This window comes from Rhinoderma darwinii, chromosome 3, assembly GCF_050947455.1.
Source record: "Rhinoderma darwinii isolate aRhiDar2 chromosome 3, aRhiDar2.hap1, whole genome shotgun sequence".
Taxonomy (NCBI): domain Eukaryota; kingdom Metazoa; phylum Chordata; class Amphibia; order Anura; family Rhinodermatidae; genus Rhinoderma; species Rhinoderma darwinii.
The window spans coordinates 385,115,767-385,142,883 of NC_134689.1; the positions used below are offsets into that span (position 1 = coordinate 385,115,767).

Consider the following 27,117-nt stretch of genomic DNA (forward strand, 5'->3'; position numbering starts at 1 on the left):
CATTATATGGTACAATAAATGGTGCCGTAAAAACTACAACCGGTCCCGCAAAAAACAAGGCCTTTGGAACACGGCCAGAAAAAAAGTATGAAAATTGGCTGCGTCTCCAAGGGGTTAAGGTGTCCACATACTTTTGGCCATGTAAATAATGAGCTATAAGCTCCTGTTATCAGACAAGCCCCTCCCCCTAGAGATTTGTTCCGTCAGGTCAGGATTTGGCACTACAGAGATCATATTAAGATCATCGAAACATAAATGATTAGTGTAATTATATAAAACGTAGATGTTTTATTTCTGTGGTTAGAAATACATGACTATTTTCTTTCAGAAACAGCACCACACTTAGAGCGTAGGCTTTTTCTGGTATTGCAACACAACCCCATTGAAGTTAAAGCAAACCGGTCACCTGCTTCAGGCTGCCTTTTCTGAGAGTGACATTCGGTAGTGACATGCATGCTGGTGTCCGCTGTGTCTCATTTCTATGTGAATATGGAGTAGTGCGGGTGTACTTCGTTTGTTAGTTGCAATGTGCTGTGAGCGCTTTGAACTGGGAGTCCGGCAGGCGTAATGAGCTGCAGGCTCTCCTTGCCCACCTGCCGCTTAATGACCGCTTTCCCCCTATTACTATGCGTAGAAAGAAAGCTGTCAATCAGGGTCAGTGGGGGGAGCCCGCAGATCATTAATACGCCGGACTCTATGTTCACAGCATGCTGCAACTAATTGTAAACTCAGCTGCAATACCAGACATAGCCCATGGACAAGAGTGGCGCTGTTTCTGGTTGTCATTTTTTTTTTTTCTTTTTAATCTTCTACAACCCCTCTAAGAACCCATACATGCTAAGATTTAATGTATAAGATGTAGGCCATCTTAAGACGTGATAACTATAGGGGGAAAGGAAAGTAGCATGGTCTGCAGCCACCTTTTAAAGAGGCTCTGTCGCCAGATTCTCAAATCCCTATCTCCTATTGCATGTGATCGGCGCTGCAATGTAGATAACCGTAACGTTTTTTTTTTTTTAAAAACGTTCATTTTTGGCCAAGTTATGAGCTATTTTATATTTATGCAAATGAGTTTTGAAATGGACAACTGGGCGTTTTTTTTTTCGTTATGTCCAACTGGGCGTGTATTGTGTTTTTAACTGGGCGTGTTTACGTGTATGACGCTGACCAATCAGTGACCAGTCAGCGTCATACACTCATCTCCATTCATTTACACAGCAGCGATGTGCAGCCACATACACAGAGATTAACGTTACTGCAGTGTCCTGATAATGAATACACATGAAATCCAGCGTGGACGTCATGTGTATTCAGAATCCTGACACTTCTGAATCTTTTCTTTGAGATTTCTAGCGAGGGAAACGAAATCTCGTGAGATTACGGAGGTAAACGAGATTTCGTTTCACTTGGTGGAAAGCTCACAGAAAAGATTCAGAAGTGTCAGGATTCTGAATACACACGATGTCCAGGCTGGAGGTAATGTATATTCATTATCAGGACACTGCAGTAACGTTAATCTCTGTGTATGTGGCTGCACATCGCTGCTGTGTAAATCAATGGAGAGGAGTGTATGATGCTGACTGGTCACTGATTGGTCAGCGTCATACACGTAAACACGCCCAGTTAAAAACAATACACGCCACATAACGAAAAAAAAAAATGCCCAGTTGTCCATTTCAAACCTCATTTGCATATATATATATAAAATAGCTCATAACTTGGCCAAAAATGAACGTTTTAAAAAAAAAACGTTACTGTAATCTACATTGCAGCGCCGATCACATGCAATAGGAGATAGGGATTTGAGAATCTGGTGACAGAGCCTCTTTAAAGGGCATGTCCCAACATACTGATCAATGGGGGTCCAACTGCTGGGACCTGCACCGATTACGAGCACGTGTGTCCCGTTCCTCCAAATGAATGGAGTGGCCGGACGCGCGGGCGCAATTCTGCTCCATTCACTGTCTATAGCACTGTCGGAGATAGGCGAGTACATCGCTCTGCTATCTCCGGCAGTGCCATAGAGAATGAATGGAGCATCAGGGCGCTTGATCGACATGCTGCTCCATTCATTTGGAGGGACAGGACCCCCATTCCTGTGATCTGTGGGGATCCTAGCAGCCAGACCCCCACCAATCAGCATGTTATCTTCTATCCTGTGGTTAGGGAATCACATTTAATCTCGGAACAAGCCCTTTAAATCCAACATTAACATACAAACTTAAAGGCGTTGATCTAGAATCGACAATTATCCGCGGCACAGGTGATACTTGTCTGATTGCTGGGGGCCCACTGCGACCCCCCCCCCCCCACTGATTGCGAAAACAGGTGTTCCTTCTAAAAATGACCGCAGTAAGGGCTCATTCACATGAGCGTAAAACTCGTCCGTGTGCTGCGCATGGAAATCACGCACAGCACACGGACCCGTTGATTTCAATGGAGCCGTTCACACATGCAGGAGTTTTCACACAGCGAGAGTCCGTTGCTTGAAACTCACTGCATGTCCTATATTAGTGCGTTTTCACGCACCTATGCGCCCATTGATGTCGATGGGTGCGTGAAAACTACGCTCCGCACACGGATGCACATCCATGTGATTTGCGCATCAATTCCATTAAAAAAAACAAACCATGTTTTGCGAGTGAGTGAAAAACACGTGCCACGCGCAAAGCACAGATGTGATAACGCAACGCACATCTACCAGATTTACGCACGTTTTTTCCGCGCGTAAATCTGACACGCTCGTGTGAATTGAGCCTAAGGAAGACATTGAATGCACCATCTGCACCATTCCATGTCTATTGGATTGACAAAAACAGCCGAGTGCCGTACTCGGCTGTTTCAGTCATTTCCAAAGTCTTTGAATAGCGCTCCAGCACACATGCTCGACCGCCGCTCTATTTAGTCTCCACGCTGCGGTCTTTCCCTGATCAGGAACGGGGGGGGGGGTTCGGGATCCCTGTACACACGATCGGTGGTGGGAATACCCCTTTAACATGGCCAACTGTATATTAATGGAGAAGGGTTAGCCGTCAGACTTGTCTGGTAGTATTTCGCTTTGAGTATTTCCAGACGTAGCGAAGATTTTTCTGCCACGAATTTGCAGTTGGTTTCTGCAATAGAGTTGGCATTCTGCGGGTTTGAATATCTACGGCATGTCTATATTCTGCTACATGTGGGTGGACTCCACAACCGTTCCGCCGAGTCTGAACATGTGCAAATCATCTTCCATCTGAGGACGGACAGCTAAAGGACCCAATGGTGGCTTTAAGGTTCATTCACATGGGCATAATACAGCTTCATACAACCATATTACCGAGTTGTATAACAGCGCACACAGACATCTATGGCGCCAAACCGTACCTCCATGTGCTCCTGATGTAATATGGAGATTTCCTCTGTCGGATTCATATGGATTGCAACAGAAAAAAAAGGGCCACTTCGCATTAGATAAAACATTGTAGGGAAGATTACCTGAATAATACATTGACATACGGAAGCCCCATACGGCGTTACATGGTGTGCACATGGCTCTATAGTGAGAAGCCGTAGGGACTCCGTGTGTGTCCTGTAAGGCTCTATACACACTCATGTGCTGTAACCCACTACTGCACTGTGCTGCGTAATATTCCCATTTTTTTCAACCTTCCCATATGACAGGTCCTGTAATTTCATGTAAACATCTTCTCACTTCAATTTTTTTCCTAGAATGTAAATCCAGTCCGCATTCGTTGCTTCCCGAAAGCTACTACAACCCCAGCATTTCCCACCACTGGATTTGCCTGTATACACAACAGGAAATGTATGTATGAGCAGAAAATATTCCTACCCTCTGGGTAGAGCTGCACTTGCACAGACACGATTTAAATGTCAAATATATGTTCTATATACACATTTGTAAATTCGATGAGATCGATAGATTGAAGAACAGGGCTGGTTTAATAGAAAATGCGACCCAGGGTGGCAGGCAAAATAGGGCCCTCTACTTGCTGATTTTAGCCTATGCAATACCTATACACAGATCGGCCATAACGATAAAACAATCTGCCTAATATTGTGTAGGTTCCCCTTGTGCGGCCAAAACAGCCCTGACCCGTCGAGACATGGACTCCACAAGACCTCTGAAGGTTTCCTGTGGTATCTGGTATGAAGACGTTCGTAGCAGATCCTTTAAGTCTGTAAGCTGTGAGGTGCGGCCTCCATGGATCGTACTTGGTTTTCCAGCACATCCCACAGATGATCGATCAGATTGAGATCTGGGGAATTTGGTGGTGAAGTCAACGCCTTGAACTCTTTGTCATGTTCTTCAGGCCATTCCTGAACAATGTTTGCAATGTGGCAGGAGCATTATCCTGATGAGAGAGGGCACTGCCGTTCGAGAATACCGTTACCACAAAGGTGTGCACTTGTCTGCAACAATGTTTAGGTAGGTGGTACATGTCAAAGTAACTTCCACTTGAATGCCAGGACCAAGGGTTCCCAGCAGAACATCGCATCACACTGCTTCCGCCAGCTTGTTTTCTTCCCATAATGCATCCTGGTGCCATCTCCTTCCCAGATAAGCGACGCAGACACACCTGACCGTCCGCATGATGTAATAAAACCAAAAACGTGATTCATTAAACCAGGCCACCGTGTACCATTGCTCCATAATCCAGTTCTGTTGACCATTGTAGACGCTTTTGGTGGTGGACAGGGCTCAGCATGGGCACTGTGACCGATCTGCAGCTGCACCACCCCATATGCTGAAAACTGTGATGCACTGTGTGTTTCGTTCACCCCTGACGAAGCTGCACCCAGAGGCAGCGGATACGCGTGGGGCCGTCTGTCCTTATTCCACAGCCCATTTGGGTCATGTATCATTTCTCTCTAGATCCAATAGCATCCGCTTTTTGTGCCTAGGACCGTACTGCTTGTGACGACGTGTGGTCAGTGCTGTACCCGCCTATTGCAGATAGGTTCGTATTTATGTGGCTATAGTTTCCTCTCATTGGGGTATAAATATTATCTTGCACTTTATATTCCTATGTGGTTACCTTCCAGGTTTACTAGTTGCACATAATACATTTATACGGCTATTGTATTCTTTTGATATTGGATCATATTGTCCCATTTGGAATCCTATTTGAGATTTCTGTCTGTGGTTTGCTTCCGGTTTCATTTTTATAGGTTTGCTGATTCTTTTTTTTTTTTTTTTTTTTTTTAAATGGTTTTATATTTTGTATGTAGTGTATAATAAAGTTTGGTCTTTTCGGTCCAGTTTTTTCGTATCCTTTCTTATTAATTTGGGTGCGCGCAATTTTGAACATGTGCATTTTCCTCTCCTAGTATGCTCTGTGTGTTCTGACACCTTTTGTATTGTAGCCATTAGTAACTTTTTTAAGCAGTTTGTACTACAGTAGCTCTTCTGTGGGATCGGACCAGACAGGCTGGTCTTCACACCCCACACGCATCGATGAGCCTTGTCGCTGGTTCACGGTTTGTTCTTCCTCGGACACTTTTGGTAGGTACTAACCACTCTATACCGGGTACAACCTGCAAAATCTGCCGTTTCGGGGATGATCTGACCCAGTCGTCTAGTCATCACAATTTGGCCCTTATCATAGTCACTCAGATCCTTATACTTGCCCATTTTTCCTGCTTCCAACACGTCAACTTCAAGACATGACTGATCACTTTCTGCCTGATATATCCCACCCCCTGACAGGTGGCATTGTAACCAGTAAATCAATGTTATTCACTTCATCTGTCATCGCAAAACATTGTAAAGTCTACATAATACCACGATATAGTGCCATATAATGCCCACATAATACCACCATATAGTGCCATATAAAGCCCACATAATACCATCATGTAGTACCATATAAAGCCCACATAATACCACCATGTAGTGCCATAGAAAGCCCACATAATACCACCATATAGTGCCATAAAAAGCCCACATAATACCACCATATAGTGCCATATAAAGCCCACATAATACCATCATGTAGTACCATATAAAGCCCACATAATACCACCATATAGTGCCATATAAAGCCCACATAATACCACCATATAGTGCCATATAAAGCCGACATAATACCACCATGTAGTGCCATATAAAGCCCACATAATACCATCATGTAGTACCATATAAAGCCCACATAATACCACCATGTAGTGCCATAGAAAGCCCACATAATACCACCATATAGTGCCATAGAAAGCCCACATAATACCACCATATAGTGCCATATAAAGCCCACATAATACCATCATGTAGTACCATATAAAGCCCACATAATACCACCATATAGTGCCATATAAAGCCCACATAATACCACCATATAGTGCCATATAAAGCCCACTTATAACCACCATATAGTGCCATATAAAGCCCACCTAATACCACCATATAGTGCCATATAAAGCCCACATAATACCATCATGTAGTACCATATAAAGCCCACATAATACCACCATGTAGTTCCACAGAAAGCCCACATACCACCATATAGTGCCATAGAAAGCCCACATAATACCATCATGTAGTGCCATATAAAGCCCACATAATACCACCATGTACTGCCATATAAAGCCCACATAATACCATCATGTAGTACCATATAAAGCCCACATAATACCACCATGTAGTGCCATAGAAAGCCCACATAATACCACCATATAGTGCCATAGAAAGCCCACATACCACCATTTAGTGCCATAGAAAGCCCACATAACACCATCATGTAGTGCCATATAAAGCCCACATAATACCACCATGTACTGCCATATAAAGCCCACATAATACCATCATGTAGTACCATATAAAGCCCACATAATACTACCATGTAGTGCCATAGAAAGCCCACATAATACCACCATATAGTGCCATAGAAAGCCCACATAATACCATCATGTAGTGCCATATAAAGCCCACATAATACCACCATGTACTGCCATATAAAGCCCACATAATACCACCATGTACTGCCATATAAAGCCCACATAATACCACCATATAGTGCCATATAAAGCCCACAGAATACCACCATGTAGTGCCATATAAAGCTCACATAATACCACCATATAGTGCCATATAAAGCCCACAGAATACCACCATGTAGTGCCATATAAAGCCCACATAATACCACCATATAATGCAATATCCAAATTATACTCTCTTAGAGAGACCACATGATACTGCAATTCAATTAAAACAATACCACCATACGCTGCTACGTAATACTGGGGAATTTTAGTTCCTGGGGTTCCCAATCTTGGGAAGTGGGGGTCTAGTAAAACTGGCCCTGTAGATAATTGGATAGATGTTAGGTAATGTAGTAGGTGTACCTGAAGTTGTACTGTGTGTAAAACCACAAATAACACAATTTCAAAATGAGTTATAGATAGCGATATGAGATATATGTGCCCATACATAAAATGTTTCCCGTACTGATGAGGACAGTGGGCCTACAGGGGTTAACTCCTTCCTGCTCTTTCAAGGACAGGAAATACAGGCTTTCTGTTATAAATGAATCTCCCAGCCCCCCCCCCCGTCACCTTCGTCATGAGACAAAATAAATGTGGAGAGAACAGGAAGTTTGGCTCATTGTTACAGTAAATTACGGTATGTATAGCATTCCTCTGTATGGAGGGGGGGCCGCCACATGATGGGGGTTGAAGGCGTTAGAAGGCCAGCTTGGGATGGCTGCGGGCAACTCTGTGTCTGAAGGAATGTCCAAATAAAGCAACGGCAGCTAAATGTTCTTGATCATAACTGAATTTCTCTGGTATAACAGAGAGGACTATGGCGGGCTGCATTGTGCGTTTATTACTATTTGGGAAGACATAATTTAGCATTTGTATAAAGTAAGAGGTGGGTCACGTACATATGGCACAGGAATAGCTTCAGAGTTAGAAATGTCTAGACTTCGGTCATTCATGAGACACATCGGGAAGTACTAGATATTCCCCACTGTGAAGGACTCCCTATCTGATGGGGTTGTATACAGACTAGTAATCCTTATACACTGAATGGCCACTGCCCTTTAATGATTGGAGCTTCACTGTATTGAAAATACGCGTGACCCGGAGTGCAACATAAAATCAAGAGCGTACGGTTTCCATGGATCAGTTTGTGTGAATCCACATTAAAATTGGAAAATCTAATAATCTGGGTGACTTAGAATGAGGTATGGTCATCAGAGCTTGGCTACCTGGGGCCAATATTTAAAAAATTGCCAACCGTGTGGGGTTTTCTCGTGCAACGGTGTCATGAGTATACTGAGAATAGTGTGATTGAGGAAAAACATCCAGCCAAAGGGGAGTCTGTGGACGTCAACAACTCGTCGACGAAAAGGGGTTAGAGGAGGATATCCAGAATCATTCTGACAGGAGGTGCACAGTCAAGGAAGTTGCAGCCGAATACAATGCTGGCGCTACCACTGACGCGTCCGAACTCATCGTTCCTTAGCACGAATGGGCTATAGCAGCAGACAACTAGTTCGAGTGCCATTTCTGTATAAGGGAAACAAAGTCAAGACCCCTGTGGGAAAAAGATTGCAAAAATTGGATCACTGACCAGTGGAAAAACATCGCCTGGTCAGATTAATCCAGATTTGTGTGGCACCGTGCTGATGGGAGGGTCCGAATTTGGAGCAAGCAGCATGAATCAATAAACCCTTCCTGTCTGGTGTGAACAGTTCAGGCTGGTGGAGTAATGGGGTGGGGAATGTTTTCATTGCACACCCTGGGTCTTCTGAAAAGAGGTTCAACACGTTACTAGATGGGTGTCTCTAATAAAGTGGCCATTCAGTGTATGTCTTTCTCATATTTTGTTGCTTGACAATAAATCACATGCAGCAGTCAAAAAGTCTGTGCATATCCTCAGGTTTTTCATGCATTTTTGGGGTAGCGGTGGCAGATAGCCTCGCCATTCCTACAAGGCAAAAATCCAAGGGCCTTGCGATACTTCCAGGGGAGAATACCTCCATATAAAATTGGATGGACACATAGCACAGAGATACAGCACACCAGAACTCTGTTTTCCTAAGAGGTGACGGTCCATACCTATCAGGCCTGTATGGCATATCTTGTGCATGCCTCATCTGACTCTGTTTTACAGAGCAATAGCATATCTCCATGAAACGGGGCCGAGCAAAGAAACCATGCGGCGGCACATGGAATGCCTACTGTTCTTCTACAGAGCCATTGGTACCCTGTGTTTCACTGTTCTGGTTCTGAGAACTTTTTTTACTACCTGGTTTCAAGGACCTAATTAAGAAAACAATAGCATGCTGTCGTTATTTATTAAGTTACCAGGAACTTGGGTCTTCTAAAAACCTTAAATTATCTTCTGATCACCTTAAAGGAGAAGGATAATCCCTGGCATCTCAACGGGACAGCGCTAGCTTCCATGTGAACTTCCATGCTTCTTGGGGCTCAATCAAATTCGATTTTATGTCCAAGAAGGGTTTGAGAAACCTTAACCATCTTGGAAGTGCAGCCTCATCTTGGACTACTGGAAGAGACTCTGGCATGTTGTCCATCTGTGTAGAATTGTCCTTCCATGTTTTCTGTTCCCTTCTTTTCACAGGAGTCTTGGTTTTATTTTGTAGTCTTGTAGTCTTGTTCCTGGCTTTAAGTTTCTTTCTGTTCTTGATAATTGCACGTTTATTGATTTTTGGGGCTTCTTTATGGGGGGTACTGGTGGCTGGTGATTTTGTTGTTGCGCTTCTGGGATAAGATGAGGAGGCTTTAGTCTTCCTTTTTTTTCGGGTTCTAGTCTGTGTGTTTCTAGGGTATTCTTCTGAAGTTCTGTTCTCCATCTCTTCTTGGTCCTTCTCATGTGTGTTTGAATCCAGGTGGGTCCTCTTTGGAAGCGGTAGGTTATCCAGTTCAAATGTCACCTTTCTTTTAAGATGTGGAACATGGTCTCTAGATGTTTCAGATTTCGTTATAGAATTCCTATATTGGTGGCTTCTATTTTGACTTCTCGTATAAGGTCTTTGTGATGGAAACTCTGAGCTTGGGGTGGGAGAAACTGTCAGTGTTCGTCTGATGCTCAAGATGTATTTGGCGGTGGACATGCTCACGCCGGTAAAGTTTGACACTTGACGTGGAGTAAGATAACTGCAATCTTTCACGACCATCTTCACCCCAAGGTTGGTTCTACAACTTAGATGTTCCTTGTACGTAGACCATGAGTGTGTTTAACCTCCGTCACAATAATCCTTGCCCTTTTGCCAGTCTAGTGCTGACATCACACAATGGGGTTTCCTTGTTTGTGATGTCACTTTACTAGGCTTTGTTTCTTGGGTGACACTGAAACCGTGTTTATGGACATTTAGACAGGCTGACAGCTCAAAAGGAGCTGTAATATCAACTGTTAGATTTTGCAATAGCTAAAAGGAAGTTCATAGTACATGACGGCTAGATGCAGTGTCTGATGGGTGTTTTGTAGTTGCATAAAACAGGATGAGTTGTAGGATAGACCGTCTCTAGCGGAGAGTTTTTTTTCAAAAAGTGGATGTAGAACAGACAGCTGGAATAGGTATATGTGTGTCAAACCTGCTCAGCAGGGCTTTACCTCTTCTACGTCGTGTAACCTGACACTGAGGTAACATCAAGGACAGACAAAAGAAAAGCTGGGAGGTTGAGGAGAACGCATAGTAGACTGTGACTGTATGGAGGGTGGGACAGGTATGTCAGCAGAGAGGGTGGGACAACTGGATAGTGGTGGGATGGGACGGACCTGGCACACCTGAGCCAGGAAGGCAGAGATCAGTGCAATGGCAAAAGGCGACAGAAATGAATAGTATTAGATCCGGGGATTTCTAAACATCTGTAAAGAGTACCGCTGACTAAGTCTGGATTAATGGGATGTCCGACCAGGGACGCTGACAAGTTAATACCATAAAAAGCCAACGACGTGCCTCCCGTGTGCCACTTTGCATACTATTTACCTGTGTGCAGTGTTTATAAAGCTTTCACCTCCTCTATCCTGACACCTGCTTGCCCCTTGTTTGTCTTTGCCCGTAAATTCTTGGTCTCACTCCCTGGCTCCCTTGCTTCAATCTCTTATATTGAGTTCATAAGTCTTCTTAGACTATAAATCTGTCCTCATTCATCTCTGTTACTCTTCTGCCTCCTTAAAATCTTCTCAACCATTAATTGCAGATTTACTTGCTGCTACTTTGTTTGTATTTACTCTGTGAGTCCCTGAGCCTTGGGCTTTCTATAAATTTCACATTTTAGTCCTAAACCTCAATTTGTTTTTGTCCCTGTACCTCGAAATCTTGGTCTCACAGTATCTGTCACCTGTGCCTAGCGGTCTGCGAGCTCTGTCATGGAGAACCTTGGAGTCCTGCTCATCACGGCCAATATTGGCTCTGTGTGTGATGAGGTAAGTTTGGTGTATATATATATATATATATATATATATATATATATATATATATATATATATATATAAAATGTTTATTTTCTCTGCTTTGTTTTTCATCCCTTTTACCGTTTAATCATTCGTGCTAATTTTGTTGCATGTGTATTAATAGCATTCCATCATTTAAAGGGGTTCTCCACCTCAATTTAATTTTCGAAAAATCACGCAGGGTAAGGTGGGGTATTGTTAAGCTTGACTACTACCAAACTATCAATGCACCACCAATCCAGCTTTTAGCTGAACAAGCCGAGTCCTTTAAAACAAACTAGTTTCTAAGGATTCACTCCCTAACAACTGCAGTAGTTTACCAGCAACCAGTCTGTCTCAGATTATTCAAGTTTTTATCTTAAAGAGGCTCTGTCACCAGATTTTGCAACCCCTATCTGCTATTGCAGCAGATAGGCGCTGCAATGTAGATAAGAGTAACGTTTTTATTTTTAAAAAACGCGCATTTTTGGCCAAGTTATGACCATTTTTGTATTTATGCAAATGAGGCTTGCAAAAGTCCAAGTGGGCGTGTTTAAAGTAAAAGTCCAACTGGGCGTGTATTATGTGCGTACATCGGGGCGTTTTTACTACTTTTACTAGCTGGGCGTTCTGACGAGAAGTATCATCCACTTCTCTTCAGAACGCCCAGCTTCTGGCAGTGCAGACACAGCGTGTTCTCGAGAGATCACGCTGTGACGTCACTCACTTCCTGCCCCAGGTAAAAACGCCCCGATGTACGCACATAATACACGCCCAGTTGGACTTTTACTTTAAACACGCCCAGTTGTACTTTTACTTTTAAACACGCCCAGTTGTACTTTTGCAAGCCTCATTTGCATAAATACAAAAATGGTCATAACTTGGCCAAAAATGCTCGTTTTTTTAAAATAAAAACGTTACTGTAATCTACATTGCAGCGCCGATCTGCTGCAATAGCAGATAGGGGTTGCAAAATCTGGTGACAGAGCCTCTTTAAAGTGGACATCCACTTTTTTTCATCATGTGGACATCCACTTTATTCATCACCATTAATTTCCTAATATATCTTTATATCGGTCAGAGCTTTGATTTTCTGATCCTTAGCTTCAAATCCTCTGTATAGACATAAATATAGAGGATAACATTCTTGATGCTTGCAGCCACCACTAGGTGGAGCTGAGGAGCTTACTGAATACTATATTATTATTTAGTTTAATGTATGCAGGAAGCTTCTATACTCCCCCTAGTGGCAGCCAGTATGTTTTGTTTTTTTTAATCTATGTCTTTGCAGGGAATTTAGAGCTCTGTAAGGGTATGTTCACACGAAGTCATTACACAGTGCAGGGAGCCGGGCTCCTAGCATTATAGTTATGTACGACGCTAGGAGTCCCTGCCTCGCTGCCGGACAACTGTCCTGTACTGTAATCATGTTTTCAGTACGGGACAGTAGTTCCCCGGAGAGGCAGGGACTCCTAGCGTCGTACATAACTAATCATGATTCCAGTACGGGACAGTTGTCCTGCAGCAAGGCCGAGACTCCTAGCGTCGTACATAACTATGATGTTAGGAGCCCGGCTCCCTGCACTGTGTCCGGTCCGGGACTTGCGGCCGAAATACGTTCCGTCCATTACGGAAAAAACGCTGCGTTTTGCGTGCGCAAAAGGCACTTAACAGCTCTGTGTGTCAGCCCCGTATGATGCCTGGCTGCGTGATTTTCGCGCAGCCGCCATCATTATGACACTCCGTTTGGATGTTTGTAAACGTGGTGCTTTTCTGTTTACATTCATAGTTTGACAGCTGTTGCGCGAATCACGCTCGTCCCACGGAAGTGCTTCCGTGTGGCATGCGTGATTTTCACGCACCCATTGACTTCAATGGGTGCGTGATGTGCGAACAACGCACAAATATAGGACATGTCGTGAGTTTTTCGCAACGGACTCACGCAGCGTAAAAATCACGGACTGTCTGCACGGCCCCATAGACTAACATAGGTCCGTACGACACGCGTGAAAATCGCGCGCGTTGCACGGACGTATTGCGCGTCGCACGGACGTATTACACGTTCGTCTAAACAAGCCCTGAGGTAAATGGGACTGATACGGATTTGTAAGCATTTTTTTTAAAATCCATTTTGCACACGTATCCTCTCATTGACCGCATGTTTATTAGGGCTTGTTTTTGTTTCTTTTTGCAATGTTTTTTTTACCATTTTTCCCCCTATTGACTTCGATAGGGAAAACCGCATTTTAAAAAAATGTGGTTGTGGTTTTTACATGCAGTACCACTATTGTGTTTTTATATAGAAGTAGATCTAGGACCATTTCCATTTCGCCACAGTTCTTGCCGTTTAGCTGTAGGAAGAATTAAATTATAACTTGCAGGAATCCAAATTCTCTGACATTAACCCATGAATTCAGCCTGTGTAGCTATAGGGGGTGCAGAGGTCGAATTCGCTCCTAGGCACTTGTGACTGAGGGGGGCAAAAGGCAACCATCAATGTTATGAATGGCACATAATAGACGGGGGGCCCTATTACAGATTTTGTATTCCTATAGAGTTTTCCTCCCAGAAACAGCCTCCTCCATGGGTCGTGTCTGGTATTGCAGCATTCATTTGTATAGTGCTGAGCTGTATTAACAAGCAAAGCCCATGGACAAGAGTGTCGATGTTTCTGGGGGGGGGGGTAAAATTGGACGCCTCTTACTAATATACAACCATCTTCAACAATATTTTCACCATTGTTATTCAGTGCAGTGATTTTAGGGGAAGGTTATCGGGGCATTTACTTTACCCCAAGAATAGGGATGTTACCTGCTATTCCAAGCATAGATTTTACCTTTTACGTAAGTGCAGAATTAGATTTTTTTTTTAATATATATATTTTTGCACCTCACGCCCATAATTTGTCTATAAAAGCATAAAACAAACATGCAAAAATCATACAAATATTTTTCTACTGCTGTCACGGTTGAAAAGCAAGGGATTTGCTTCAAGGGAAATATTTGGGTACTAGAATATATTTGATGAATGAAGCAGGTGGACCAGGAACGTCATCTTAGCCTGGGTTTATATATTATGATTATTAATGTTAATTATTAGAATAATAAATGTGATTGTGGTTATTACATTCATTTTGCGAGTCTCCCCAATGTGTCCAGGATAAAAATAATATGGCTACTTCCTTTTAGAAACAGCGCCACATGTGTCCATGGGTTGTGTCTGGTATTGCAGCTCAGCTCTAGTGAAATTAATGGGATTGAACTGCAATACCACACACAACCTGTGGACAGGAGAGGCACTGTTTCTGGAAGAAAGCAGCTATATTTTTCTAATCCTGCACAACCCCTTTAATAGGTATACTAAGTATGTAAACAAAAAATTGTTGAACATATGTAGAGGGGGTGTCCATTCAGAACAATCTCTGTCCATATAGACATCATAGAGTCAGAGTGCAGTGCTGCGGAGTGGATTGGTTTGTTCTTTAACAGTCCCAGCCCATCTATGTATTATATACGCCTGGCAATTTCACTTCTGTATTTAGGTTAAGGAGAAGGTCATATAAGTTGAACTGGTTTACTGACCTGAATAGCGCCGTCTTCCTAATTCCAGCGCTATTTTTCTTTTTTCCCATATCTCGTTCCAGAGATTTGGCCCTCTGTTGTGTTGGCTTCCTATATTCTAATTTGCAGTATTTAGCCAACGGGGTGGAGCAACCTTCCCTGCCTCTAATGCTGACTGTCACGTTCTGTGGGTATGTGGACCCACTAGGCCGCACTGCCGTAGCGGGGAGGTAGCTGGCCAACAACAGAGTACCCAATAAATAGTCCAGCACAAGGGTACCTGAATAGTGCAGACAGTCACAGTGGCTAGGCACAGATGGAACTTCAGCCGGCAGAAGATGCCACACGTGGCGGAGGGTATCAGACGTGGCAGATGACACCAGGCGTGGTGTACGACAGCAGGCGTGACCGATGACAGAACACGACTTCAACACTTGATAGGGCTCAGGAACCAATACAGCACGGGATACAGGAACAGGTAGTAAGGCACGGGAACACTTGGGAACAGGAAACCACTGAGGGACCATTTGCTAAGACTAACATGGGAATTAGAAACAACACTCAGGCAGGGAGTGAAAGGGCAGGGCCCCTTTTATAGTCCAGAGTGATTAGGGCTAAATTGTAATATAATACATGTGAAAACAGCGATGGAATCAGGGAGACAGCGCTATGCAGATCAGTAAACCGGTTCAACTTATATGGCCAGGTCCACTTTAATGCCATACGAACAAAAGTGCCGGACTACTAGGTGCTGAATTTGACAGTATTGTAATCTATTAGTAAAAGTCAATTGCCATTTTTACTCAGAAAACCTCATAAATCTCACCAAGACCTAGAAACTTTATTTTGACTGCTGTTAACTCTTCTTACCTTCAAAGTCACACACAAAGAAATCTGAGATATATTCTGTTGTTTGACAGGAACATCACATTGGAAAGCTGGTGTTCATTAGTAGTCACAAGGGTCTTTCTTTCCCTATAAAAAATAAATTGCGTATCTACAAAAAGTTTATAAACCCTGTCAAACAACTACGCATATCTCATCTTTGGAAACCCCCATAAGGGTGACATGGGGGAGGAGGAGGACAGAAATATTGGGGTTAACTGCAGATAAACCTGAATATTTGGGTGTTTAGTAGAGTTACTACACAAGTTGACGTAAATTTATTTTATTTTTTTCCCGACAGCCTGAAGAAATTGAGAAAAGCTGGCTTCAAGAATTCTATAAGGTAATACGACATTAACCGGACAGTTCTATAGACCGCTCCTTGCCCATTCATTATCATCATTGTGTCTTGTCAGACGGTGCAGGACCACCAGTCCGCTTTTATCGCCCTTCATCTGCAGGAATTTGGGGGCAAAAATTATCAGGAGAACATGGGGTATGCTGAAAACTTCATCAGGTAAAAAGACATAAACTACATGAGTCCTAGACTCCAAAAATGACATATGTGCCCAGTTCTGCAGGGATATTACAGCATACTTGCCTGCCTTTAAGAACAAAATACAGGCAGATTCAAGATTTTGCCTTTCGCGCTGCAGAAATGTTTTCGTATGTAAACCCCGCCTTTAATTACAGGCTCCGCCCACACAACCGCTCTGTCAGAGTGATCAGTGTCAGCGGGGTTTGTTCCCAAAACAGCCCCTCACAAACAATATTGCCAGCAGAGTAGAGTGCCGGCTTGGCTCTGTTCACATTTGCATATCTGTTACCATCTTTCTGTCCTGTCATAGGAACAGAAAAAGTAAAATAACGGCGATTCCGGATCCGTCACATGACGTACTCCAACGACGCCCGACAGACCACATTGACTTTAATGGGTTCTGTCTGGTTTCTGTCATGGTGTCTAACATTTTTCTGTCATTTTTTACGGAAACGGCAATGGAGTCTCCAGACAGACCCTCCAGCGCAGATGTGAACATTGGCACGCAGCCTGTACAGCCTCAGTACACTTCCACACAGGCTCCTTCGGACTCCGCGTGTGTGTGTGTGTGTGTGTGTGTGTGTGTGTGTGTGTATATATATATATATTCTTCACTAGAGGCAATGCTTCTTTACAGCTCTGTATGTCCGAGTCCAATGGAACATGCCACAATATTTTCTATGTCAAATTAATTTGACAGAAAAGTCCCCCATATGTCTCCATTAGAAATAGGAGGCATTTAGGGGTACAGTCATCCACATCTATAGAATCCCTATCAGGGCTCCGTACAATACCAGGGGCATGAGCCCCAACATTTAATGGCAATAATCTTTGGGGAACAGATATCAATATAGGCGCACGTGATGTTCATTTTACTGGTGCTGCTAAGTGATACAAATTGATGAACTTTTCGTAAATTAGAACAAATTCTAAAGACATCATGTCCCATGCTATTTCCTGCAGTATCGTCATGGAGAAACCACCAATTCCATCAATATTTACTTCCTATCAGTCATGAATAGTGGCGGCGATGTATGTATATGTGAAGACATTGATGTATTTGGTGATTCGAATCCACACAAGGTCTCCATGACAACACAGCACCTGACCTAAATCAAAAGGGGGCAAGATGTCATCTGATTCTCTCCGTAGTGCAGCCTCAGGCTTTGGGCCTGTAACTTCAATCAATCATATCTCCGCATAGAAGTAGGATATTAAAGCAAAGGTTTTCACATTTTTTTTTAAATCAAGTAGATTGTTAATGAAAATTTTACTGAAAATGTTGCAATAAAATGTTTATATCAACAAGATGTACAGAAATGTATGCGACATATCCTTTTTTTGAAGTTACTTGCTATACTAGGAAGAAATAAGGCCCAGTTCACACAGTTTTTTTTTACGCTGATTTTGAAGCACAAACCGTTTCGGAATCAACGCCAAAAAACATCCAAATCCGCCTCCCATTGATTATAATGGGAAGCGGAGGCGGTTTTTTTCCACGGTGGCTTTTAGCCGCTTGCGGTAAAAAAGGCGGCATGCTCTTTCTTGCTGCGGTTACACGTCTGATCTCCCATTGAAATCAATGAGAGGCAGAGAAAGTTTTTTTTTTGCAGCGTTCAATGGTCGCGGGTGAAAAATGCAGTGAAAAACCCTGCGAAAATCACGGCAAGAAATTGCAGGCAGGTCAAAATCTGCCTGCAAAAAAACTCACCGGGCATGTCTGTTTTAGTAAGCAATAGTATTACCCATAAGATAACAATTCTGGAGCAATTTTTCTTAGAACTCTACGTTGCACCGCTCCTCTGTTATTGCTCTTAGAAATGCATGAATAAATGGGCGTTACCTGTTTCGGGTGTGTCCCTACACAGTCTGACGCTGTCCAATCAGTGTTGACAGAGTACGACTGTTTAGAGAGACACCTATTTGTCAAGGGGAGTGATAACGCCAAGTTATCAATTTATTCATCAGGAGGAATAACAGAGGAACGGCACAACGTAGAGTTCTAAGTAAATATGTTCCAGATTATTTATATTACATAAATATTTGTCAGGAGTGGTGACAGGCCCTATTTTAGCTAGCCATACATTAGGAGTTTCAGACGGTCGCCATCTACTGAATGACGTATTGTTCATGGTCGGTCTGTGATGGTTGTCGCTCTGGACGATAACACCGTACATTAAAATGACAAATCGACGATCAATATCTGCCTTGATCTGTGACCTGGACTTCTATAGATGGGATGCAGATCTTTCGGTTGTCATGAACGACTTTATAGGACTGCACCCGACAATGACCGAAAAAATCCAATATGGCAGATCAACTTTTCCACAGATTTTTGTCAGCTACTGCCCCCTAGTTCGTGTTTAACGAAAAGTTATCGACGTTCTCCAGAAAATGTTCTGAATCCTTTTCGGACTTCCAAAATCTCTAGTGTACGACCATAATACAGCTCAGATTACAGCTATTATCCAGATTATGTTCCAGTGATTATATTACCTGGCCTGTTTGTGTAAAGATTGTACTAAAAATGGCTGATGTTGCAGGAGGCTAATGCGGAGTGAAGAGATGTCCCAGTATAATTGTGTCCAGACCTTTATAGACAAAGACTTCACACAGTCGGAGAGGTTCACAGTGAGTAAACTACGCTTAACCAAAGATGTGTTCACTGTATTGTCAAACTAGACACATGCCCTGGGTTCTGTTATTTAAAGAGGTTCTCCGCCTAAAAATCTGATTACTACTGCAGGTAGGGATTGTACGGTGTGACTGCTGACGAGAAACTTGTACCTTATATACACAGTGCCAATCTAGCTATGATCTGCACTAGAATCATTTTAGACAGACTGGTTGCTAGGGATAAACTGCTTAACAACCACAGCCTTTTATATGGGGTTGTCAGGCAGGGAGTTCCTAACAACCAGCCTGTCTCTGATTACTTTAGTCTTTAGCACAGGGCTGAATTGACATCGAACTAAGGGAAGAGGAGGGGCAAAGAGGCCTTACAGTACTAAAAACTCAGATATCACCGTCTTTTACTGCCATGTTAATCCGATTTTTGTAAAAATACATTTAGATGGAAAACCCCTTTATAGAGACAACGTTTTAGGTAGTTTTATGTTTAACAAGTACAGTTGATGAGTTTATATGTAATGCAACATTTCACATATACCTCACGTTCACCTCTGCCTACTTGCCATGTCCGAAGAAAGATGATGTACAAAAATGGCAGACATAGACTGACTGATCGCTTGGCAGTAATGCCCCACAGGAATATATGGGGGGTAATTTATCAAGGCTAGTATAAGGGAGAAGTATAGCGCAATTATCCATATTAACCAATCAGACTCCAACTAATTTTTTTAGGGGTCCCATGGAAAATAAAAGCAGTGATCTGATAGGTCGCTTTAGGGAGTGAGTGATATTCCAGTTTGAAAATCCCAGCTCATGCCCCAAACACTTCTACGGAAGAATAAGATTTCTGCCAATCTCCTTCATTTTCACTTTAAAGGGGCTCTGTCACCAGTTTATAACTTCCCTATCTCCTACTTAATCTAATAGGCGCTTTGATGTAGGTAACTACCGTTTTTGGTTTTATTCAAAAACGTTTATTATTGACCAAGTTATGAACATTTTTCGATTTATGCAAATTTTTTCTAAATGCCCAACTGGGTGTTTTTTTTCTATTCACCAAGTGGGCATTATATAGAAAAGTGTATGACGCTGACCAATCAGCATCATACACTTCTCTTCATTCCATTTCAGCTTCATTCACAGCACAGCGTCATCTCGCGATATCACGCTGTGACGTGACTTCCTCCCGCAGGTCTTTCACTGGAGCGACGGAAGACTGAACAGACATCGCCTCCAGACGTGCCAGGACGTTTATCCAAATCTGCAGCGGCTGGAGGCGATGTCTGTTCAGTCTTCCGTCGCTCCGGCGAAGGACCTGCGGGAGGAAGTGACGTCGCAGCGTGATCTCGCGAGATGACGCTGTGCTGTGACTGAATGGATTGAAGAGAAGTGTATGACGCTGATTGGTCAGTGTCATACACTTTTCTATACAACTTTGTGAATAGAAAAAAAACGGCTATTTGGCCATTTAAAAAAAAATTTGCATAAATCAAAAAATGCTCATAACTTTCTCAATAATAAACATTTTAAAAAAAAGTAGTCATCAACATCAAAGCGCCTATTAGATTAGGTAGGAGACAGGGAAGTTATAAACTGTCTCTTTACGGATGTTGCATCCTTGTAAGTTTAATGGTGCTTTTACCTTTTTTTTTTATAATCTTAATTTTTATTATTTCCCTGTTAACTAGCTCCTATTTAAATCCTAGAAGAATAAAAAGTTGTGTATTAGGACAGTTTCACTAAATTAGGCAGTCTGATCATTGTCATTATTAGACTAGGGCTCCAGGGTGACATGGTAAAATCGCAGGATTACCGCAGTCAGTAGATACACAATTTTACTGTGACTTACAAGCAATTTCGTGGAGCCCCAGCCTTATTGTTTTATATAGCACCATCATCTGCCATGGTGATGTACATTTATACCTATCATCTTCTATCATGGCAACACTCTCGGTCTATAAAGATCTGGTTTGCCGTTACGATTTGGTTTTCACGCTAAACTATGGCGTTCTGTGAATTATTTTCCTATTACTGCACTCAGTGTCATAATAGCAAAATAAATAAAAAATCAAGGAATAAAATAAAAAAGGAAACCATGCAATACTGCTGAAGACCACATGGTGGTGCACAGTGATTATTTTTTTCACCTAACCTTGTGCATATACATGAGGAGAAACAGGTCCACTAGTCAATGCTTGGGGTAGGTTTTTGTCATCCAGCTTTACTTTGATCCTGAATGGAAATATTTGCTCCCATAATGCTCCACAACTAAGTAAACTTACTATTCAGGACTCTTAGAAAGCTGGGTGCCACAAAGGCAGCCATATTGGTGTCACCTAGATTGCCAAAAATTGGATATGACCTTTAAATAACTGAACAGAACTTGAAATAACTAATATTAACTGGGGACTTTTCACTTTTAGGGGTAAATTGTCTTTAATAGCTGTGATGGCAGACAGCCCAGCATGCTACGGCACGTTTAGGAGCTCGCTGAATATGGATTTATTTTTTATGCAAAAAAACTAAGGTACAATAGCTTTTTTTTCCACCCCCCCCAAAAAATAAATAATAACAGTTAATCAATAAGTCCTATGTACCCCAGCTGTGCTCAGCTGTTTCCATTAGCCCCAGAGACTTTGAAGGGTATGTGCACACGTAGTGTAAATACTGAGGATTTTCTGCAACGGATTTTATTGCGGAAAATCTGCAGCGTAATACTGTAACAGGAGAGTGGATGAGATGTGAACAAATCTCATCCACACGCTGCATATAAAACTCACCGAAAAACCGTTCATAAATTGACCTGCAGTGCGTTTTTTAAATTAATGGGGAGGAAAAACCTGCAACAAATAGCAGACGTTGCAATTTATGCAGCGGAAAACCTGCGATTCTGCCGCAAAAATCGCAACTCAGGAAAAAAAAGTTATACTTACCCAGATCTCTTGGCTACTGGTCCAGCCCGGCCTCCAGGGATGACATTTCATCCCAGGAGGCCGGGCTGCAGGACGTCAGAGGAACGTGTCACCATGGCTACGGGTAAGTATAGGCTTTTTCTTTTTACTTGCTGTTTTCCACAGTGGACATTCCGGACGAAAAACTGCACCACAATTTGGTGTGGTTTTTCGGCCGGAATTCCCTGCGGGCTCCAGGGTGGATATATACGCTTAAGGCCAGCTTCTCACGTAACGTAAACACTGTGAAATTTCCGTAAAGGAATTCTGTGCGGAAATTCTGCAGCATTTACAGTAGCAGCAAAGTGGATGAGATTTTGAAAATCTCATGCCCACGCTGCAGAAAAAAAATGCAGCATAAACATTAATAAATTGACCTGTTGCAGGTTTTCCCTACTGAATTCAATGGGGATGCAAAACCTGCAACAGAAAATTAAGTGTAGTGACTTTTGTGGCAGAAACGCAGTGATTCCGCCGCAAAAATTGCAACTCTGGAAAAAAAAAAATCATACTTACCCAGAACGCCCTCCTTCTTCCTCCAGTCTGGCCTCCTGGGATGACATTTCATCCCATGTGACCGCTGCAGCCAATCACAGGCTGCAGCGTCGCATGGCCTGCAACGTCATCCCGGGAGGCCGGACTACGCACAGAGAAGAGGGAGGGGGTAAGTATGGTGTTTTCTTTTTTTTAACCCAGGGCTGCATTCCGCAGCGGAAATTCCGCTCGAAAAACAGCACCACAATGTGGTGCGGTTATTCAGACAGAGAGTGCTGCGGGTTCCAGGTCGGATACGCTGCGTGTTTTTTACGCAGCGTATCTGACATATGCTCCAGCTATTGATGGGAGTTCCAGCCCCCAGTCCAGCATTTATCATCTTTCCAGTGGATAGGTGTAAAATGCTGTAGGTCTGCCCGCTGCAGGGGAATAGTTTGGCTGGCCACAGATTCCCATAGCAAAATCAAATTTTAGCCGGAGGTACCGCGGCGAAAGTTTAATTCTGAAAGGTGATGTAAATACATTTTATTAAAAATAATTTTTACTTTTTAAGATACAGCTGCTCTGTATTCTCTATACAGGGTAGATGTATCGTTTGCTGTGACCTGAATCGGTCAGTCCCATGGGACTGACGGGTTCAGTCGCAGCGGGTCCTGCTTGTCTCTGACCTGCAGGATCCACCTGTAAACGATCACATATAAGTTCTTAGATGTGATAGTTTACACGTGGATCCTTTGTGTCAGAGACACGCAGGACCCACTGTCACTGAACCCGTCAGTCCCGCGGGATTGACAGGAACAGGATTTAGCTAAACATGCCGCTGCTCTGTATAGAGAAAACAGAGTAGCTGTATCTTAAAAAGTTAAAATAATTAAATATTTGTTTTTCTTTAAATCAGGTAACATTTTATTAAAACAAACAAATTTTACATTTTTCACAATACAGTTGCATTCCATCCCTTACAAGCACAAACATTGCATGCACTGAGAGAAACACTTACATGAAACATATCAACATTCCCCACCCATACCCCCCCACCCCGATGCACCCGGGAAGTACCTTCCTACACTCCGCATAAACAGTGCAACATCGCATATTTTAGCAGCTCCCACCTAGACCTACCCCTTACAGCAGCCTTTCCCTTTACCTTATCACGCTTACATAAGTACAACCCCATCATAATAGCCTAGAATTTAAAAAGGATTGCTAAATAGACGCTATCTCTTGTGAGTGCAGCAGTGGCCAAACCAGAATCATCCAACCAAGAAGCCCACATCTCCTCATATTTTTTGGAAGCACCCTTTTTAAATATATAGGCTTCTCCACAGGGGCGTAACTAGGAAAGACTGGGCCCCATAGCAAACTTTTGACTGGGGCCCCCCCTCTGCTGGGTATCACACAACCCCCCCCCTTGTAGATAGTGCCTCCCTATAGATTCCACCACACAGCGCCCCACTATAGATAGCACCATACACAGCCCCCTGTAGATAACGCCATACAGACCCTCTGTAGATAACACCATATAAGCCCCCCCAAAAAAACAAAAACGGCCTATAGTTTTTCCTACAAAAGACATGCATCCCCTATCCACAGGATAGGGGATACATGTGCGATCGCTGGCATTGATAAGGAGAACGGGGGACCGAAAGTCCCCCGAAGTTCTCCATGACTAACCTCGGACTTCTGGCGTCTGCGCAGTTCAATAAAAAAGAAAGGAGCGCTGGTCACGCATGCGCACAAGCGCGACCGGCGCTCCATTCATTTCTACGGAGCTGCCGACACAGACCCCGGAAGTCCGAGGTTTGTCATGGAGAACTTAGGGGGGACTTTCGGTCCCCCGTTCTCCTCATCGCTGGGCGTCCCAGCGATCCCACATGTATCCCCTATCCTGTGGATAGGGGATGCATGTCTTTTGTAGGAACAACCCCTTCAGTGGCGTCGCGCTGTAGCAGCCATAGCGGCTGCTAGCGGAGCCTGCGGCCATGGTGGGGGCCGTGCTGGCGGGTGCCACGGGCCCCCTCATGCTGCAGGCCCCGTAGAAGTCGCTACGGCTGCTATAGCGGTAGTTACGCCACTGCGTATAGGTTTGTACGGTGTAAAACTACAGCTCCCAGCATGGCCGGAACAATGGTAAGGATATGCTGGGAGATGCGGTTTCACAAAAAAAATCATACCACCATCATCTCGCTGCAGATCATACAGTGACTACAATACTGATTATAGGCAGAATAAACATTTACATTAAGTGACTCACCGGTGACATCTCAGATTCTAGTTCTTTTCTTCTCCCTCCGGTTCAGACATCTATGATGGATTCCTCCCGGCCATGACCCATTTCTGCAGTTTTCCATTTAGATGTCTTCAGCTTCTCAGTTTTAAAACATTTCTGCACCTATAAACAAAGTTAAAATTCTCAACACATCTAAATATAACTGTCTCACACACACACACACACACACACACACACACACACACACACACACACACACACACACACACACACACCGTGCCCCCTGTAGATAGTGCCCACATATGGACTCCAGAGCTGCAAAGCAATAGCGCTAACCACTGAGCCACCGTGCTGCCCTACATATAGCTTCCCCTATAGTTAGTGCTCCACGTATAGCCCACCTCTGTAGATAGTGTCTCACATATAGCTCCCCCTGTATATAGTGTCCCACATATAGCCCACCCCTGTAGACTGTGCACTACATATAGCCACCCTGTTGCTAGTGCCCCACAGGTATCCCACCCCTGTATATAGTGTCCCACACATAGCCCACCCCTATAGAAAGTACCCTAAAAAATAGCTCCCCTATAGATAGTGCTCTACATATAGCCCACCCTTGTATAGCGTCTCACATATACTGCCCCACATATAGACCCCCCTGTAGATAGTGGCCCACATCCCCACATACAGACCTCCCCTGTAGCTAGTGCCCCACATATAGACCCCCCGCCTGTATATAGTGGCCCACATATAGACCCCCTGTATATAATGGCCCACATATAGAGCCCCCTGTATATAATGGCCCACATATAGAGCCCCCTGTATATAGTGGCCCACACCCCCACATATAGACCCCCCTGTAGCTACTGCCCCACATATAGACCCCCCTATATATGATAGCCCACATAAAGACGACCAACCCCCCCCCCCCCCATTATAGATAATGCCATTCACATTTTTGAAGAAAAAAATAAATTGCCATACTCACATGATCCCGTTCCCACGCTGTTCACTGGCGATGCAGACATGCTCTCTTCTGAGCATGTCTGCAGGAGCTGAACGAGCGTCCTCCAATGACACTGATTGGCGGGGCAGAATGACTTGCCCCGCCAATCAGCACCTTCCAAGCATGGAAGCGGTGCGATGATGTCATCGCGCCGCTAGCCAATCAGTGTCATTGTAAGGCACTGGATGGTCAGGCACGGAACATGCCCGGCCATTCAGTGCTAACACATGTATTTGGCTGCCGCTAGCACTGGGGCCACCTCCGGTGCTAGCGACACCTACAGGCCTGATGAGAGGGCCTGTGTAAGGCTCGGCGGCGCGGGCCCCACAGTAGCGGCGCTACCGCTGTAGCAGCCATAACGGCTGCTAGCGGCGCCACCGGGCATTTGGGTGGGCGTGTCGGCTGGCGGCACGGGCCCCCTCAAGCCCCGGGCCCCGTAGCAGCCGCTACTGCTGCTACCGCGGTAGTTACGCCACTGCTTCTCCATAGACACAAGCCAGTTCACTTTGGCAATATATTCTGATCTAGTGGGAGGTAGCTCCTGCAACCATCGCTGAGCGATCAACCTTCTTGCCATATAAAGCAAACGAGCTACTACAGTTTTCAACACCTCCGACCCCCTTAAATCATCCACATATCCTAGGATACATATATATGGTGTCAATATAATATCGGCAGCATACACTCCATTAATTACATCTACAACCTCTCTCCAGAAAGTCTCAAGAGTTGGACACGACCACATTATATGGATGAGATCAGCATTATGAATTTTACATCTATTACACAGGGGACTATCTCTCAAGCCAATATCAAAAAGAAACTGAGGAGTTTTGTACACCCTGTGCAAAAGATATAATTGTGACAGTCTATGTGCCTCACTAAGCGACAATCTAGGGGTGTATGCCAGTATATCCTGCCATTGCCCATCCTCAATAGGACCAACATCCCTTTCCCATTTGGTTTTGACCCCTAGAGGGATTTTAGAATGTTCTCTTTCCAACAAATAGTTGTAAACCATTGAAATGAGCCCCTTAGAGTCCACCCTATCCCCAACGAGAGTGACCAGTGAATTCACAGTGCACGTGAGCAGGGGCGTAGCTAGAGGCTCATGGGCCCCGATGCAAAAATTCTTACTGAGCCCCCCCCCCCCCCCCCGCAAACTTCTCATGGCCGACGGTCCACTTTCAGCTGCATCGCTGGGTCTCCTAAGTGACCCAACAATGCAGCACTAGCAGCCGGGGGCGTCACTAAGGCTGGGTTCACACACACTATTTACGGATGTAATTAGGGCGTTTTAGCATTGAATTACGTCCGAAAATGCGGCTCAAAAGCGAAGGCAAACATCTGCCCATTCATTTGAATGGGTCTTACGATGTTCTGTGCCGACGGTCATTTTTGTTTACGCGTCGCTGTCAAAAGG

At 43.8% G+C, this 27,117-nt stretch overlaps 1 protein-coding gene across 4 annotated transcripts in view; it reads left to right on the forward strand.

The window, feature by feature from the left end:
- Positions 1-7,542: 7,542 nt before the first annotated feature.
- The window catches only part of LOC142750103 (inositol polyphosphate-5-phosphatase A-like), a 75,956-nt gene continuing 56,381 nt past the window's right edge, over positions 7,543-27,117 (forward strand). For all 4 annotated transcript variants that reach the window (XM_075858897.1, XM_075858896.1, XM_075858899.1 and 1 more), the window contains exons 1-5: positions 7,543-7,615; positions 11,298-11,392; positions 16,145-16,186; positions 16,260-16,360; positions 18,925-19,012. In XM_075858897.1, coding sequence (XP_075715012.1) covers positions 11,336-11,392; positions 16,145-16,186; positions 16,260-16,360; positions 18,925-19,012 — 288 coding nt within the window. In that variant the 5' untranslated portion in view covers positions 7,543-7,615; positions 11,298-11,335. The remainder of the gene's footprint in view (positions 7,616-11,297; positions 11,393-16,144; positions 16,187-16,259; positions 16,361-18,924; positions 19,013-27,117) is intronic.